The 17,254-nt window shown below is 33.7% G+C and overlaps 2 protein-coding genes across 2 annotated transcripts; one reads left to right on the top strand and one right to left on the bottom strand.

Moving 5' to 3' along the window:
* Positions 1-6,058: 6,058 nt before the first annotated feature.
* LOC109010655 (zinc finger protein 4-like) lies at positions 6,059-9,756 on the bottom strand. Its single transcript, XM_018991551.2, has 2 exons — positions 9,440-9,756; positions 6,059-7,174 (listed from the first exon to the last, which is right to left on the bottom strand). Exon 2 carries the CDS (start codon positions 7,078-7,080, stop codon positions 6,310-6,312), a length of 771 nt encoding a protein of 256 aa, XP_018847096.2. The 5' UTR covers positions 7,081-7,174; positions 9,440-9,756; the 3' UTR covers positions 6,059-6,309.
* A 5,696-nt stretch (positions 9,757-15,452) lies between these two features.
* On the top strand, positions 15,453-17,094 carry LOC109010654 (U-box domain-containing protein 21-like). The gene has a single exon (XM_018991550.2). The coding sequence runs from the start codon at positions 15,580-15,582 to the stop codon at positions 16,915-16,917; it is 1,338 nt and encodes a 445-aa protein (XP_018847095.2). The 5' UTR covers positions 15,453-15,579; the 3' UTR covers positions 16,918-17,094.
* The last annotated feature ends 160 nt before the right edge of the window (positions 17,095-17,254 follow it).

The following is a 17,254-nucleotide window of genomic DNA, read 5'->3' as shown; positions in this document are numbered from 1 at the left end:
AAAAAAAAAAAAAAAAAAGGCGTCACACTATGGACCGGCCCATATTGCAGCTAGCATTAATATAGGTAGCTTTAAATATAGAATAAAATTATTTTGTCTTTGATCGCTTCATTTGACAGTTGGTCAAATTTTTTTATTTTATTTTATTTATTGATTAAGTAAGTGATTTTAAATTTATTAATTTATTTTTTTATTTAAAAAAAAAAACAGCAGCAGTAAGAGTGGGGCCGCATAATAGCCCCACTCTTAAATATATATAATAGAGTACTGTCTATATCCTTTTTAGGAGTACTGATCATTATTTGGCGTTTTCTCAGCAATAATAGGGGTAATGATTAAAACGTAAGTTAACGAGACTTTTATAACAAATTGGCCCGATTAATTCTCTTGTACGTGCTGATCTTAATTATTATTATTTTTACGTAAATTTTATATTTTATTTATTTAGTTTTAAAATAATTAGATGATAATTATACAATTTATAATTATAAATATCTTTTCTCAATTCAATTGATCATGACTTTCAACTGCAATATATATTCGCATAATTGTACTCTTTAAATATTGCAATTTGCATGATGCTCACAGCTAGCCCGTAATATTAAATAATGTAATCTCAAAATATTAAATAAAAAAAATATTAATAATCGTAAATTATACAACCATCGCGTAATCGCTTTAAAAAAAAAAATAAAACATGAAGTTTACATAAAAAAAAAATTAATTGTTTAATAATAAACTCTATTTTTTTTTAAAATAATTACACAATATTTATACATTTTATAGTTGTATGTAGAATTACTCATTAAATAATGTATGTAATTAAGCAGCAGCAGTAGTACTGCATGCACGTGGAGTCCAACAATAAACACAGTAAAATGATCTACATAATGTTTTTATATTATATTACCGAAATGTACGTATAAAATGTTGGGGTCAAAAAATTGTAAGAAATCATAATCTTTTTTTGTTGGGTTCATATTAATATCTAATGTGGAATAATGGAAGGGAAAAACAGGTTTCCATAATTAAATATTCATTCCCTGATCTGGCGATCGAGCGAATAAATTATGTGTTGAGAGAGCTAGCAATTAATACACCATCAATGTACTTGAAAACATACAGATACTGATCGAAGCTATAGTACTCGCAATATTTACCACCATCCAAATAAAAACATCTCACCCACTTACTACCGTATTTCATGGTTTATTTATACGTACGTACGTAATTTTAGGTTTTGAATGTTTAATGTTGGTGCAGCAGTAGTAGTAGTACCCGGTCCAGCCCTAATACAATTAACCGATCGACCTCCCTCTCAAACTTAATTAATTACCCTAGCTAGTAGCTATTTATACAATCCGGTACGGTCCTTCTTCCCGACCTAGCTAGTCTACTCAATGGCCATATTCGACCCCAGCTCCTTCCTAGTCTAGACAAGTACTTTTGTCTTTTTCTTAGTAGTGTGTCTTGACATGAATGCTCAATTCTCAAAAATTTGAGTGATGTTTTTTCCTCTGTTCCAAGCACAATTTCCAGATGAAACATAATGGTTTTTCTCTTTAAAACCTAGTTCACTTATTGTAAATGTGGTAATTATATATATATATAGGAGTGAGAGCTAGCTATTGATCATACGGTTGAGCTATATGTGTTTTGAGTTGAATAATGTTCCATTCATTCACTTATTTTTGTGGCTAATTATGTACCATAAGATTTATAACCACCAACATATATATATATATATGTACTATAAGATTTAATCAGAATAATATTCTACAACTAGCAACTCATTATGACTTCAACTGCCCTATATAGTATATAGTACATATTACAATCTCCACAAAGATAAACCTTCATTGACACATGGAACAAAGTTGTAAGCTTTGAAATTGACATATGAATACGAGAGAGAGAGAGAGAAAGAAGGGTGGGCCGTTGATGGGTGTGGTAACCCTAGATGGCCCATTCCTCGAAAAGAGAGTAATAAATGGGAAGGATACAGGACTTCTTAGGCAGAACATGAAAGAAGTATGACGTGAGAGGTGAAGAAATGATTTTGTAATCGATTGCTTTATGATTAATGGGGTTGAAAAAGAAAGAAAAAAGAAAAAGAAAAGTTGCAGAGCAGAAAGAGAGACTCTGTGTGTGTATATATCAAATATGTGAACGAGGGAGAAGGTGGAAGAAAAAGGAAAATTTCCCAAAAGCTTCCTACTTTTTCCTTTCATTGATTTTCGCGACACAAAAAAGTGACAAGATATGGAGCTATGATGAGCATATGATATAATGCATGCATGCACTTATTGCAGGAGACTGGAAGAGAGAGAGAGAGAGAGAGAGAGAGGCGGGTTTCTTTACTTTGTTTAGGGTTTTTTGAATCTTTATTTGTTTCTCACTACCTAGTTGGGTTGCTGGTAGCTAGGTTTGTGACAGCTTAAAGGGGAGGTAGCGAGAATAGTGGGGTTAATTTTTGTGTGGGAGGCTGTGCGGATGTGAGACTGAGCTTTCACATCCTGCCTTGTTAAGGGGCCTGAAGAGTGAGGCTGACATTGTCCTTCACGAAAGTCGCTGACCATATTGTCTGCCCCGCATTTAAAGCGCGCTGTGTGCCCCTTTATATGTATACTGTCTCGTAAAATTCTTTTTTATTTGTATGGCCCCCTCATTTCATATTCAATTTGGGATGCCTGTACTAATAATAATAATAATAATAATAATAATAATAATAATAATAATGTGTTCTACTACTATTTCTGTCCTCACATCAACCACATTTTCTAGGGTTATTTTTGGCAGGTAGGATTTGGGCAACTCAATGTCCTGTATATTTTTACTTATAAAACGAGATAAATAATAATCATATAATATATGAATACCGGTAAAATTATTTGAATTAATACGCTTTGTAAAGAAGTAATATTAAGTATAAGTTTTAAATATATGATTTTTTTGTAAAAAATTGAGTCTTACTAATAACAAATAGTTTTTTTTTTTTATACTTTCTTAAAGTGAGATTCACTTTTTTATAAGGACTTGTATGTAATTTATCTATTTGAAACTTGTATAAATCATTTCTCTTTATAAAATTTTAAGAAATGAGAAAATTGAAGTTTGAATAAAAAATTATAAAGTTAAAATATCTTTAGAATGTAATTTTTTAATATAATTTTTATTTTAAAAATTAAAAATTTGTATTATTTTTTATGTTTCGTTTGACTATTGAAAAAGTTTTAATAATTAAGTAATGATTAAATGAAAAATTTGAAAAATTTAAAATTGAAAAGTGTATCTTTGAGTGATATTTGGGTGTTGAGATGAGTTGAAACCATTTCAATATTCCAACAGGGCCGCAGTGATTTTTTGGTAAGTAAGATGAGATGAGAGAATTATTTCTCATATTAAAATTTTTCATAATTTCATTATCAAATATTATTTAAACATAAAACATTTTTCAATTTAAAATTTTCAAAATATTAATTTAATCATTATCTAATCATTACAATTTTTCCAAACAGTAAAACAAAACACAAAAAATAATACAACTTTTTCAAATTAAATATAAATAATATTCAAAAAAAATTTTAACTTTATAATATTTGTATTCAAAATTTTCCCTCTCATATCCTAAAACCCCAAAAAAAAATCTTAATTCAAACCATTTCATTATTATTTACAGAATTATCATCTCATCTCATTACTCAAACATGCCCTTAATTAGATGAAAGTAACTTAATAAAAACCATGCTAAAAACTAGGGTTCTAACCAATTAATTATGTTTGTGTTGCTGATCATCATGTCTTGATGGCTTTTAGCGTCAAACTTGTGTTTGTCATTTATAACATAGGCCAAAGGCAATCATATTTGTTAGATTTAGTTTAGGGATTACATGTATGGGTAGAGTAGGGGCTAGATGATTTATATGAAGAGGGTCCATTTTTGCAATCTCCCAATGGAGGAGGTCTAAGCTACACCTAGACCTAAGCCTAAATCACATATATATGTGCTAGCTTATACTCCAAAATGGTTAATCAATGGAGTAATTGGAGTATCGCTAGAATCATTATTATAAGAAACAAGAACTTATCATTCCCAAATAATGTGATCCTACTCAATACGAGGTATTTCTCCAAATGAGTTGGATAATTAGAGTAATATACAAGATGACAAATTAAACATTTTCCTGTCAAATTAATCTTTCAGTTGCAATCGTTTTAGAATATTCTTCAGACGGGAAAACAGTAACGTCTGATGATCAAGAAGGAAATTATTGTCAAGCTAGCATGCAGTGGCTTTTCGTGGCTTTTCTATTTGTCAAATAACATTAATATAAGGCCTAATTACAAGGAAGTACTGAATACTCGTACGCGGTGTCCTTTGATATATATATATCTAATTGAACTTCTAGATTACACAACATCATGACTAGTAAACATCATGTAACAATCAGGTTAATCATGGCTTTTTATTTCGTACATGCAGGCATGCGTCGACCCTTCAACTGAAATTCTGGTTAATGCATGGGATCAGATATATCTCTCATTGATTGAAAAAGATCGAAACGAAAGAAAGGAAAGGAATAAAATAGTACTGCTAGACTTTTGTAGAAGATATTTCTACGTGATGACCTTTCAATATTAAAGATAATATTGGGGACCAATCTAGAGAACAGATAGGGATAGTCCATTGAAACAACAGATCATCAGGCCGCAGAGCCAGACCCAGTAATAAGTGGACCAAAAACACATATATAAGAAGGCCGGTCTATACTGATCACAGAGAGAGAGATCTACCCCCTACGAAATCCTGACTAGATAGATAGGCTAAGTGTATTTCAATTTCTTTTCTTCCTGGGACGTTAATTGGAGTGCTCTAGCTATGATCTATGTGCAATATTTGATGGTACCTCTCTAGTTCAAAAGTCGCCACCGGTAATGGTCTTCATGATCATGATGTACGTTGCTAGGTCGAGGACGACATTAAAGAGCATTACATGGGGGCTTTTGACCAGCCAACATGATCGATCTTTTTCATGATAGTGTGGAGAAAGAATCTTCTCTTCGTTTACGAAGAAGAGGTTTTCAAATGAGCGAATTAAATGATATTTGTAGTAGAGTGAGCAAGTGTCGTCTATTATTTTGAAAAAAGAATTAAATATAATATTCAGATAAAAAAATTAATTTTTAAACGATGGATCCACCTTTTTTTAAAAAAAATGCACAGCTCATGGATCTAACACCAATCATGTTTATGGGAGATTTTTACTCGTTGATTTTGTTTTGATATCCAACGTATATACGACTTCAAAATATCTGGGCTTTGAGCCCGTTTAGCTCGTATGTGATTTTACATTTATTCTTGGGCCACTTGTAGAAGTCAGAATAAGAATATGAGACTTCCCCAAGCAGCCCATGCAGTCAATAAACTTTCTAATTAGACGTTGTCCAGAGTCCAAAACACAGAACAGGGCAGATTTTTAAGCGCAAAAAGGTTCTTCACGGAGAGGAGTTTGCAAATTGAAATGAGTTCGAGAGATATAGATACAATATTAAAATGTGTAGGGTCTAAAAACTCTATATAAATAATATTAAACGAACGTACATGATGTATTTATCTCTTTAGAATCTGACCATCCACTTGGATAAAACAATTGAAGATCAGGATCTGTATTAAAAGGCTTGTGTATTTTGTAGTACTAAGCTGAATAATACATGAAGAGTGAGTTTACTTGTATTAGAGATGTACAAATATAATGAGCTGTATAAGATATTTATCCTGAATACACTTCTCCAAAGTACTCCCATGATATGAATGCATGGGAGATGACAGTTGAATTTCTCTGCCCATGATCTAAAGTGAGTGCAAACAACTGGTTTGACTTGAAAGAAAAACACAAGTTTCAATCGTGAGTATGCAAACGTTGTGTAATCATTTTGAAAAAAATGAATAAATATGGACCCATATGAAGTGATACCATTAACCTATCATAAGATGTCGTTACTATTAAATTGTACACGTAAACACGAGTTTTTAATGATGTGGAATGTTATGATAGAATGAGAGTACAAAAGATGATACGTGTCATAACAAGCATATATAGGAGCAACAAATTATCCATGAGAAGCTCTTATACAATGACAAACATTCCAAGTAGAATATCAAAGCGAAGACTTGGGTAGCCAAAGGAGAAAGAAAATATCTATCACAAAAAAAGCTTGGCGGTCATTTGGCCAGGCACACCTCACTGTACAGAAAGATAACACAAGTGGAGATACTAAAGCAAGATTTGAAAGCAACCAAACCACCTCTCAAAGTTTCAATGTGAGATCGGGTATGGAGTTATCTATGTTCACTTGTGGAGTCACCTTTACGAAATTAGTGTCTGAGCTTTCAGTCAGTACAAAACTCTGATGTGGGTTACCTGCCTCAGCGGCCTGATGGAAACTTCCAGGCCACAACAGCTCTGCTTCATCATCCTCCAAGAAAATGGGCATGCCCAAATAGCCATGTTGAAACTTTGCGGTGTTTCTGATCTCAGGGGACCTCACTGATGGCACAAACCCATAATGTGCAGAACCGTGTGCCTTGATTCCAAGTGACCTGAATGGAGATCCATGCAGAGGCAGAGATGCTAGGCTGGCATATCTCTCAGAGAAAACACCCATTCTCATAGCCCGCTTTGCCAGTGTTCTTTCCCTCTTGTGTGCATTCTGGTGGCCGCCAAGAGCCTGCGAGCTGAAGAACTTGCGTTGACAGTAATTGCAAGAAAAGACTCGAGGGATGGCTGCAGTTGTTGTATGGGATGCCGGCTCGTTGCTGCTCTCGCTTGTGCTTGACAGTGAGAGTCCTGTGGAATCCCTTCCCACTAAATCATCAGTGTATAAGCTGAGAGTTAAGTCAAGTGTGACTGGCTCTAACTCTGATTGAGTCACCAGAATATTTGTGAGTTGGGAAGAGTTAACGAGGCTGCTTCTCCAGAGATCAGCAGAGGAGATGGATTTGTTGGAAGCTACCTGGCTACTAACTTCAGAATCATTTTCCGAAGAGGCCATTACTTCAAGGTCAAAGGTAGGTTTCATTGTTGAGCTGCGTGGTAGGCTGAGAAGCTATTTTACATTCTGAATTTACAACAACCAGGTTGAGCCACTCTACATTTCAAGATATCTAGAGGACCTGAGAGATAGAGAGAGAGAACAGAATCCCTTAATTAAAAAAAAAGGTACAATCAAATTCTAGTGACAAGTACAATCCAACATTAATGTAATGGGAATCTTCAAAATTATATATTTATATTAAAAGCAGCATTGTTTAGAATTGAACTAGTCTTCTCTGCACACTGTTTTCTATTCTCTATTGTATGCTTTGAAGGAAATTTCAACTCTGTCAAACCGTTTGGCCATACAATATCTCAAAAAGCATTTGCAGAAGTATCAAAAATTTAGTTACAATTTCCACCAAGAAGAAAAGGAGGAAAAGGATGCATTAATGCTACTGGATCTTCCTCTTCTCCATTGCTGTCTAGGGCAGCCTGTGAAATAAAAACCAAACAGTGGTTTTGTCTGAAACCTAAGAAGAAGCCTCAAGGCATGCAACCTGTGTTTTGCAAGCCTTTCATGTTAAGCTTCAAAAGACAGACTTAACATTTTACTTCAAGGAGATCTTCAATCTCAATTAAAAGTCTCTTAAAGGAAGCAACCTTGCCCTTCTTAAAATCTGAAAGACCAGGAATGATAATAAAAAAAAAAAAAATGAAAGCTCAAACAAAGTATTCCATCACATTTTGTTGGAGATTGGGCATAAAAGTTGAAACTAACTCTCTCTCTCCCAGGATACCAAGAATGGATAAAGTAGGACATGTTCACATTATGTAAACCATAGATAAGCAAGAACATCTTTGATTGTTTATGTGCCATTGTTTGAATTTTCCATCTGATTTGATTTATATATGACATCACACATTATGTAAACCAACAAGATTTTGTTCCCTTGGTTTATCATTTCCAAGAGTTGTGGCTGTGCCCTCAAGTTTGAAGGAATCTTATATGTTATTTTATTTTTTCTGTCCCATAACATATATAGTCCTTTAAGTATATGTGAAGAGATCTATGTATCCACAAAATAATCGATGGACAAAATATACGTATTGATATGATAAGGCCTTAGATTTAAGAAAAGATTGAAGTGTACATATTTAGTCAGCATAACTATCATATGACCGATAAAACAAAAAAGATGTTATTTAATAGGAAATTGAGTTAGCAATGGACAACTTGCATAAACATCCTTTTAAGAATATGAATGGGTGTCTCAGCAAGTGTGTGCAGCAGATACAGAGAACATTGTTGTCCCAAAACAACAAAGTCAACAAACACTTTCTCACAGGAATATGGTGTGACAACCAAGAGAATTAACCTCTATGACTAAGATGGTGATCGTAGTTACATAACTACTGAACGAGAGATATCACTGGAAACTAAGGACAGAAATGAAATGCACCCTATGATAAGAGAAGAAGGGATATGGACAATTTAGATTCAAAATTGATTCCATGAGGATAAGTAGAGAATATATACAAACCAGTTCAGGTATATCCTAATCCAAGTTGAGGGAAGAAATTATCACAAAGCATATCTCATAGATCAATCGTGTAAAATTATGATTCCCAGAAGGAGTTGGTACAAGGTATCGGGAAGAACGAGAAGGACAAGAAACAAAGAGGCACATCAAAACACACGAGCCACGTGAAATTCGATGTTCTGCCTGACCAATCTCAAATTAACCTAAGTTTACATATTTGGGTCCTCTTTGAGTTAAAAGATCAACCGGTATGGAAGATCTAATAGAATAAAGGAGACTCGGAATTCAATTCATGGACGATGACAAGTTTTTACAAGCCAGCCTAAACACTACTTTTTTCTTTTTTTAATCTAAGCAAAAGAAACAGAGGGCAAAAAGGCACAAGGAAAGGCCTGAGACACAAAGAAAACACTCGTTGAAAATACAAAACTCCAAGACCTGAACTTAGCGAACTGCATGCAGTAACGTCTTATTTCATCTTCATCCTGCAAATTTTCTGGAAATGGATCTCACTTTTCCACAGTATATGAACATATCCAACTTTATGAATGGTAAACATTTAAGCTAATTAGCCCGTATATAAAATTACAAACGCTTGTCGAAAGCTCGCGCAGAGACAGAGAAAGAGAGAGCACAGATTGCAGGTTTAGACAAATATACATATGTACACACCCACATATGTATAAATATGGGTAAGCACAGATTACAGTAGTTGTCCTTTGCAGGAGCCTACGCTCACACTAGAACCCCAATACCAGAGAAAACCAAAAGCCAGAAAACCAATCCACTTACTGCTAGTGCTAGTTGTATTTTTCACAAGATAAACAAGAGGAACTTATAAAAAGGACATAAGCACCGTACCGTCATGGAGATCAAGAAGCGGAATTGCAAAGTTCATGGATTTATTGTACTGTTTTGAAAGTTTAGACATCTGGTTCAGTTGTGCTTTCTGTATGGCTGAATATATCCCATGACCATTACACAATTAATGGAGGTTGAATGAGAGGACACAGCTAAAGAAAAAAAAAAGAATAAGTGGAAAAAGCCACACACAGAGAGAGAGAGAGAGAGAGAGAGAGATGGTGGGTACTGATGTTTAATTATGGGAAAGCAAAGGAGTAAGGAGAGTGGTGGGGGGGGACAGTGGTGGGACGTCAGGGAAGTCAGAAGGAAAGGTGGTGTTGGGTGTTGGATAAAATTTAACTAAGAAAAAAGGCAGCAGCATGGCATAATAATACTTCTCTCCACTCTCCAGTCTGAGCCAGTGTAATGTAGTAATAGTACCTACGACTGCCTTGTTGATTCTTTTTTTTTTTTTTTGGGCTCTTTCCCTAAACACAAAAACAACTGCTTGCTCACACGACTACAATCTACATTGTTCATTGAAAGCGATGGAAACACAAGCAACAACAATCCAACAGCATTGGTTATATTTCCGTCCCACCAAAGATTCTCTCTCTCTCTCTCTCCCCTTTAAAGTGCTTTACATAACTCCACAGAGCATAGGGTCGGCTTCAGATTCACCATCACCTTTCCTGTACCCGTCCTTGCACGTAACTAATCCTTTCACCTTCTTCCATGGAATACGAGGCATGCAGCATGCATATAACCCCACTCCACATATTCTAATAATTTCTTAATTCTTATTGTGAGGGTATTTTTTACGGCCCATGTAATTTTCTAGGTCCTGGAAAACTCACTAAAAGATAAAATATGAGAGAAAATAAGAGGGAATAAGAAAAGACTTAAGATATGGAAGTGTCAAAGGTATGAAAAAATAATGTCCATAAAAATGAAAGATTTGATAGAAAACAAGAAAAAATAAGATATCAGGAGAGAAAAAATATAGAAGTAACTTAAATCAAGTGAGTGATAGGAGATAAAAGGTAAGAAGAACCTACGGATGGCAAACTCTCTTTTCGAGACGACTTCGACTTCTTACCACTCAGGGACTTCTTCAACCTAAGAGCAAAACAGAGAACTTCTTCTCTAGTGAATAAATTTACATTTTTCTATATACAGTAAGAAATGAAAGACTATGAGAGGCTGTAAATAAACTTATTATAATGGAATCTCTCATTTCCAAACCACGTAGATGTAGGTTTAGTATCGAAACACGTCAATTTATGTGTTTAACTCACTTTATTTTATGTATTTAAATACTATTCATCACCATAGATATATGAACTAATACCTTACAATTGCATCGGATCATTGTCGGAGGCTTCAAACAACACCAATCGAGACTCAATTTAAAAGACCCAAAGTTATCAAGACTTAACTTAAAAATATGCGAAATACGACATTATCACTTATATTTCGAACTACGTACGCACCCGTCACCCACCAAAATCTCACGTAAATCTTACAACATGTTTTTAAAAGAAGCTAACAAGACTACTCTAGTTTTATTAGTCCAGTCAAGCTTACAGTTCAAAAGTACCGTAACATTCTTTTATTTTAAGGTACCGTAACAGTTTTGGAAGTTATTCTTACAATTCGTTTGTTTTCATAAATAAGATGAATTGGAATTAAAATTAAAAAATTAAATAAATATTATTAAAATATATTTTTTAATATTATTTTTTATTTTAAAATTTTAAATAAATATATTATTTATTTTATTTTATGTAAAAATTTAAAAAAATTATAATAATAAGATAAAATTAGATGAAAAGTTTTTAAAATTTTAGATTTTATCCAGAAAGCAAACGAGCCTTTCCAAATCCTCCCGGTAACTTCAGAGAGATCCATGTAGTAGTAGTGGAACTAGGATAGAGATAAAATTAAACAAACCTAGTACCTACGGACGGAGTAGGTTAATTAGTAGAAGGCTAGTACTCAATGCACATGCTAAAAAAGTAAAATAGTTTTTCTTTTCTTTTAAACTTAGAATAAAGAAAAGAAAAAGTATTGGGAATGAATAAAAAGTGAATGAAGCGTATCAAACGATGAAATCCCAGTTAGATTTTTTCACATAAAGAGCTACCCCTACCTATCCTCCTATAGACATATCAGAAGTAGCTATAGCTAGCTTGGGCTCTTTTTTCAGTCAATCCAAAAAATAAAAGGGACGTGCAATATCCGACCAATGTAAACTCGACCTATCATAAAATTCACTGGAGCTTTGGTCTATTTGTCGGATCAAGTTTTGCAATTAAAGAATGTGAATTATTATAAAAGGTGACATCTGTATCTTTATACCACTATATTATATATTAAAATAAATATTAAATATACATACAAATTTCATAAAATCGAAAGTGGCTTGACGGACGTGGGATAGATGATACATCTACTTTCAATCAAAAATAACTTTTACAACTTTGGCATCTCGCGTTTTCGATGCACTAAAACTGACACAATTCCTACGTACTGGTCACCAGCTGAAGATTCATGCAGAGACAAAAAAAAAAAAAGAAAAAAAGTTGCAGGTGAGGCATGCAGTGACACACTTTGTTCCAGTCTGTGCAGAGGCCGACAGTGCCACGTACGTTTGCGCCGCTCGGTGTGTTTCACCAGGCGCCGGTGGGCCGTAATCCCAACTTCCTCCATGACCGACTTTAACGTGGTCCCCCACCACACGCTTGACGCTTGGCCTTTCCATATTTTCGAGAAAAAAAATCTTCAAAACCTTCAAACACTCCACATACGGCATTATTTTTAATTTTTATAATTTTTTTCTTTTATCAAATATTTATTATATAAATAAAAAATAAAAAATTTGAAATAATTTAAAAAGAATTAATTCAAAAGAAAAAATTTAAAAAATTTAAAAAAATATAAAATATAAAATATGGTGGAAGTTACGTAGAAAAGCTCTTATTTATTCAATTCGCATGCTTAATTGCTTTATCATGTTTAACTAACTATAAACGTTATTGAATGCGAAAGATTAGTACGTAAGGCCCACTAAGGAGTGGTATATGCCCAACTTCATTAGCATATCCATGCTTTACAGTACTGTTCATTAATAATTATTGCCCGTAACATCCTAATCCCTATAGAATTAATTACACTTATTGTAATAAAACCTTAATATGATTGCAATTTTTTTTGTTAATTTTTGACGAATCAATATTGCTACCTCAAAATAAAGAAAAATTTTATTTACAGTCCCCATTCAGAAATTGTATATGCATGCCCTTTACTAAATGAGAAAATACATCAATTTAGGAGGAATATTTTTATAATTTTAAAAATTTTTAAAGATAAAATTACTTAAACTTACATTACAGTCCTCAAATAAAGATTGTATGTAGCATTCCTCCATAATAAAACCATATTAAGAAAAGGGTCAAGGGTGTCTGCTGTGCCTTAGGCTTAATAAGGTTACGTGAATCATCATACGGAGTAATTCAGATTGTGGTAGCGTAACAAGAATTAATTCAATTTACAATACTTTGTAATATGTAGAAAAAGTTGCTAGAAGAATTTAGATTTAAGTATTTTTGTTTTGGGTCCATAGGCGGCCCAAAACCACCCATAATGCTCTTTCATATGATACCTTGAACATGCCCGTTGCTAAGACACACTAGACAGCTTTCTCGATGTTGGAACTTGGGACTCCCTCCTTCTCCAAACAGGTAAAAGCTAGCCACAAGTGAGTGATTCAACTCAAACCCTGGCAAACCAATTGCATGGGTCCAAACCTATTGGGTCCTGCTAACCCACGCCACACACGTCCTTGATATTTTTTTTTTAGAAATAATATTTGTAGTTTTAAAAATGAGACCCACTTGAAAATGTAATTTTATAAGCGTAAACTTTACCTTTTTTTTTAAAAAAAAAGAAAGATGAGAATGAAGGGCTTGTACACTTTAAATTATAACTAACATTATTATTTTTTTAAATCAAAAGATCTTAGATAAAAAAAATATATATATATTTATTATAAAAATTATTCTTATCAATTACTATTTACTATCTCACACTTAACATTTTATGTAAAATATTTTTATATTTTGTAAAAAATATTTACACACTTTATGAAAAAATTACGATATAATATATGAGAGTGAATAGTAAATTCTTATTTATTAATATAAGAATAACTTACTTTACACATTTACTTCTCTCACTTGAAGGACCTTAATCCAAATATTTTATCAAATTCTGGTTGGTTTGGGAGTATCTATCCATCATCGACGCGGAACTAGTGTTCTTAACATTGATTTGTCAGGATATTTTTATTGCGTACACACACGACGCGTACAACTTCGTAGTGCAGTACAAGTACAACCCATAACCTTCAAATTACACGTCTATTAGCTTTTTTTCTAAAACATATGATTGAGAAAATTCCTTCAAAGTGAGAAAAAAAGAAAATATATATATAAATTTATGGTCTGTGTTGTTGGAAGCGTGTTGATCTACCACCGAAGGAAATTTTGTGAATTTTACATTACATAGGTTATAACTTAAATAGGTTTTAATTGCAACCTTTTTTTTCTTTGGTAGTCTCCAATGGTATGTTGTTGCATATTATATTAATGAAATAATTTATGAATAATAATAAAATAGTTTGAATTAAAATATTTTATAGTTTATGAAAAAGATAGAGAAAAAATTGAATAAAAATATTATAAAATTAAAATATTGTTATAATATAATTTTTTGAGTAATTATACATACAATTGTGAAGTGTGTAAACGTTATATAATCGTTTTGAAAAAAAGTAAGGTATATAATTAAAAATTAAATTTTTTTATATAGGTCTCATGTTTTATTCAGTTTTTTCCAAACGATTACAAGATAGTTGCACAATTCACTGTTGTAAATATATTTTCTATAATTTTTCATATTATTTTATTTTAAAATTTAAAAAATTTGAATTATTTTTTATATTTTGTTTGAAAGTTTAGAAAAGTTGTAATGAATAGATAAAATAATTGAAATTTTGAAATTTTAAAGTGTTTATATTTATGATATTTGAATGTTGAGATAAGATAAGATGAGATGAGATGAGATGAGATAATATTAAATGAGATGAGATTATGTTGTACTCCAAACGGGCCTAAAACTATGACTGGCACGTGGAAGTCCTTATCTTGGCCGATGCATATAGTCATTGAGAAAACGGTAGATAATTATTTTAAAAATAATATTCGAAATTGGTATGTACACGTAAACAGAACTTAACATTTGTTTGATTGATAAGAGAAATTATTTTGGAATTTTGTTTATAAATTAAATCTTATAATATCGAGTTTATAAATTTTTATTCTTCGAACTTATAAGTAGAAAAAAATTGCTATATAATTAAAATTATTTATATAAACTCTAATTTTTTAATTGATATATCTTCACATAATTTCCTAAATAAAAATCAAATACATATTTATACTCTGAGAGTGAGAGCTCCTAGTAATTACTCCTCAGTAGACTTCGCCGTGTACGTTTGATCATAATAACTGCACACGTTTAAAGATTCTAAAATAAATAAATGAACGGAGACTTGAAGGGCGACGCACCGACCAATTTTGAAAGGGTCAGTTCACGGAGACCAAGACAGCTGGTGAAGAAAAATGATTTATAAATAATATTTTTTGTAATTATATTTTAAATGAAGGACGTTTTAATAAAATTATGTGAAAATAAATAAGTGTATCATGACTCGCCGGGTCAGGTCAAACCTCAGCCGACTTCATTCTATATTGCCAGTAACTCTATCTCTATGTGCTGTGCGCAACCAAGGACGGCCTTGAACATTCGTTCAACGGTCAACATTCAAATACTACAACAACGTTCCTATCTCCTTAATTTCTTTCATAATGAACGTGTCTTTCTTCTACTTTTTTTGTTTTTTTTTCTACCTTACCTTACCTAGCTTTGACACGCGTAGGAAGAATATATATATATGAGATATAAGGATCCTATCTAGCTTCATACACGCTTATCTTAGATATAAATAGTCTCGAAATTCTCTGGCACTCAGCATAAGCAAAAGACATAATATCTATCATTTGTTGGAGAAGACGAATTCAAAACTGTTAAGCACTATGATTTTATCTTGGAGAAGACTGAGAGCCAGCCGTGGCGGCAACAAGATCAGCGAGCTTTTGGATGGCAATTTACAAACGGAGATCACGATTCCGACCTACTTTCGCTGTCCGATCTCACTTGATTTGATGAGAGATCCCGTCACGTTGTCTACGGGTATCACGTATGATCGAGAGAACATCGAGAAGTGGATCGAAGCCGGCAACCAAACCTGTCCGGTCAGTAACCAGGTGTTGATGAGCTTTGACCAGATCCCAAATCATGCGATACGCAAGATGATTCAAGATTGGTGTGTCCAGAATCGTTCTAATGGGATCGAAAGGATCCCTACGCCTCGAATTCCCGTGACCCAGTACGAGGTTTCCCAGATTTGTTCAAGAATTGCGGTCTCAACTAAACGTGGGGATCACAAGAGTTGCCGGGAATTGGTGGGGAAGATCAAGGCATGGGGAAAGGAGAGCGACCGTAACAAGCGGTGCATTGTGAACAACGGCACGGGCTGTGTGTTGTCGGATACATTCTATTCTTTCGCGAGTAGTAATATCTCGATCGAGAAACATGCCGACCTCTTGAAGGAGATCTTATCTGTATTGACATGGATGTTCCCCCTGGGCGAGGAAGGCCGATTGAAACTAGGGTCGGCGACATCTTTAGGTGGCATGGTATGGCTTTTGAAGAGTGGGGATCTTTCCGCGCGGCAAAACGTGGTTGTAGTACTCAAAGAGCTTCTATCTTTGAATCAAAGACATATTGATTCCTTGGCAGAGATCGAAGGAGTTGCTGAAGCTTTGGTTAAAATGATAAGGGAGCCCATTTGTCCTAAGGCTACCAAGGCTTCTTTAGCAGCTATTTTCTACATGATTTCTCCATCTGCAACCAGTGTGAGATCATCCACATCAAGATTTGTGGAACTGGGTCTTGTCCCCCTAATACTAGAAATCCTTGTTGATGCGGAAAAAGGAATATGCGAGAGAGCTTTGGGTGTTTTGACTGGCATTTGCGACTCCAAAGAAGGAAGAGAAGAGGCTTACAAGAATGCTCTAACCGTGCCTATTCTGGTCAAGAAAATGTTAAGGGTATCGGAGTTGGGGACTGAGTTTGCAGTCTGCATTCTTTGGAAGCTCTGCAGGAATGATAAGAAGGACGAGAATGGTGTTTTACTTGAGGCACTTCAAGCGGGTGCTTTTCAGAAGTTCTTGGTTGTCTTGCAGGTAGGTTGTGGTGAGAGCTTAAAGGATAAGGCGACCGAATTGTTGAAATTGCTGAATATTCGCAGGATTGGGTTGGACTGTGTTGATTCATCCATGGATTTCAAGTACCTCAAGAGACCATTTTGAGTCATTACATGAGCTAGCGCTTCTCTTTTTACTTCATGTTCAGCTCATCAGAGAAGAAAATTGCGTACAAATCTACATAGAATTATAGGATTCAATTTTAAGAAGAAAATGTATAAAGAAATAGGAAAATTTTGTCAATATCATTCATTGTGGTGAATTTACGTCCATTAAAGTACAGTTTTTGAGCTCAATGTTTGTATTTCTACGCGGCTTGTGTCGACGCTTCTTCCATGGAAGCAATTCTTGGAGCAGGACACTTTGATTTAATTAGAAGGGGACCAAAATAACTTGCCCTACTTTAATTCTAATGTCGACACCATGTAAAGATTGACGCCCA

This window comes from Juglans regia, chromosome 10 (genome assembly GCF_001411555.2).
Source record: "Juglans regia cultivar Chandler chromosome 10, Walnut 2.0, whole genome shotgun sequence".
NCBI lineage: Eukaryota > Viridiplantae > Streptophyta > Magnoliopsida > Fagales > Juglandaceae > Juglans > Juglans regia.
This window is presented reverse-complemented; position numbering and strand designations above follow the sequence as displayed.

What these genes read in the sequence shown, in the direction of transcription:
- LOC109010655 (XM_018991551.2), bottom strand. Translation starts at nt 7,080, where the DNA reads ATGAAACCTACCTTTGACCTTGAAGTAATGGCCTCTTCGGAAAATGAT.
- LOC109010654 (XM_018991550.2), top strand. Translation starts at nt 15,580, where the DNA reads ATGATTTTATCTTGGAGAAGACTGAGAGCCAGCCGTGGCGGCAACAAG.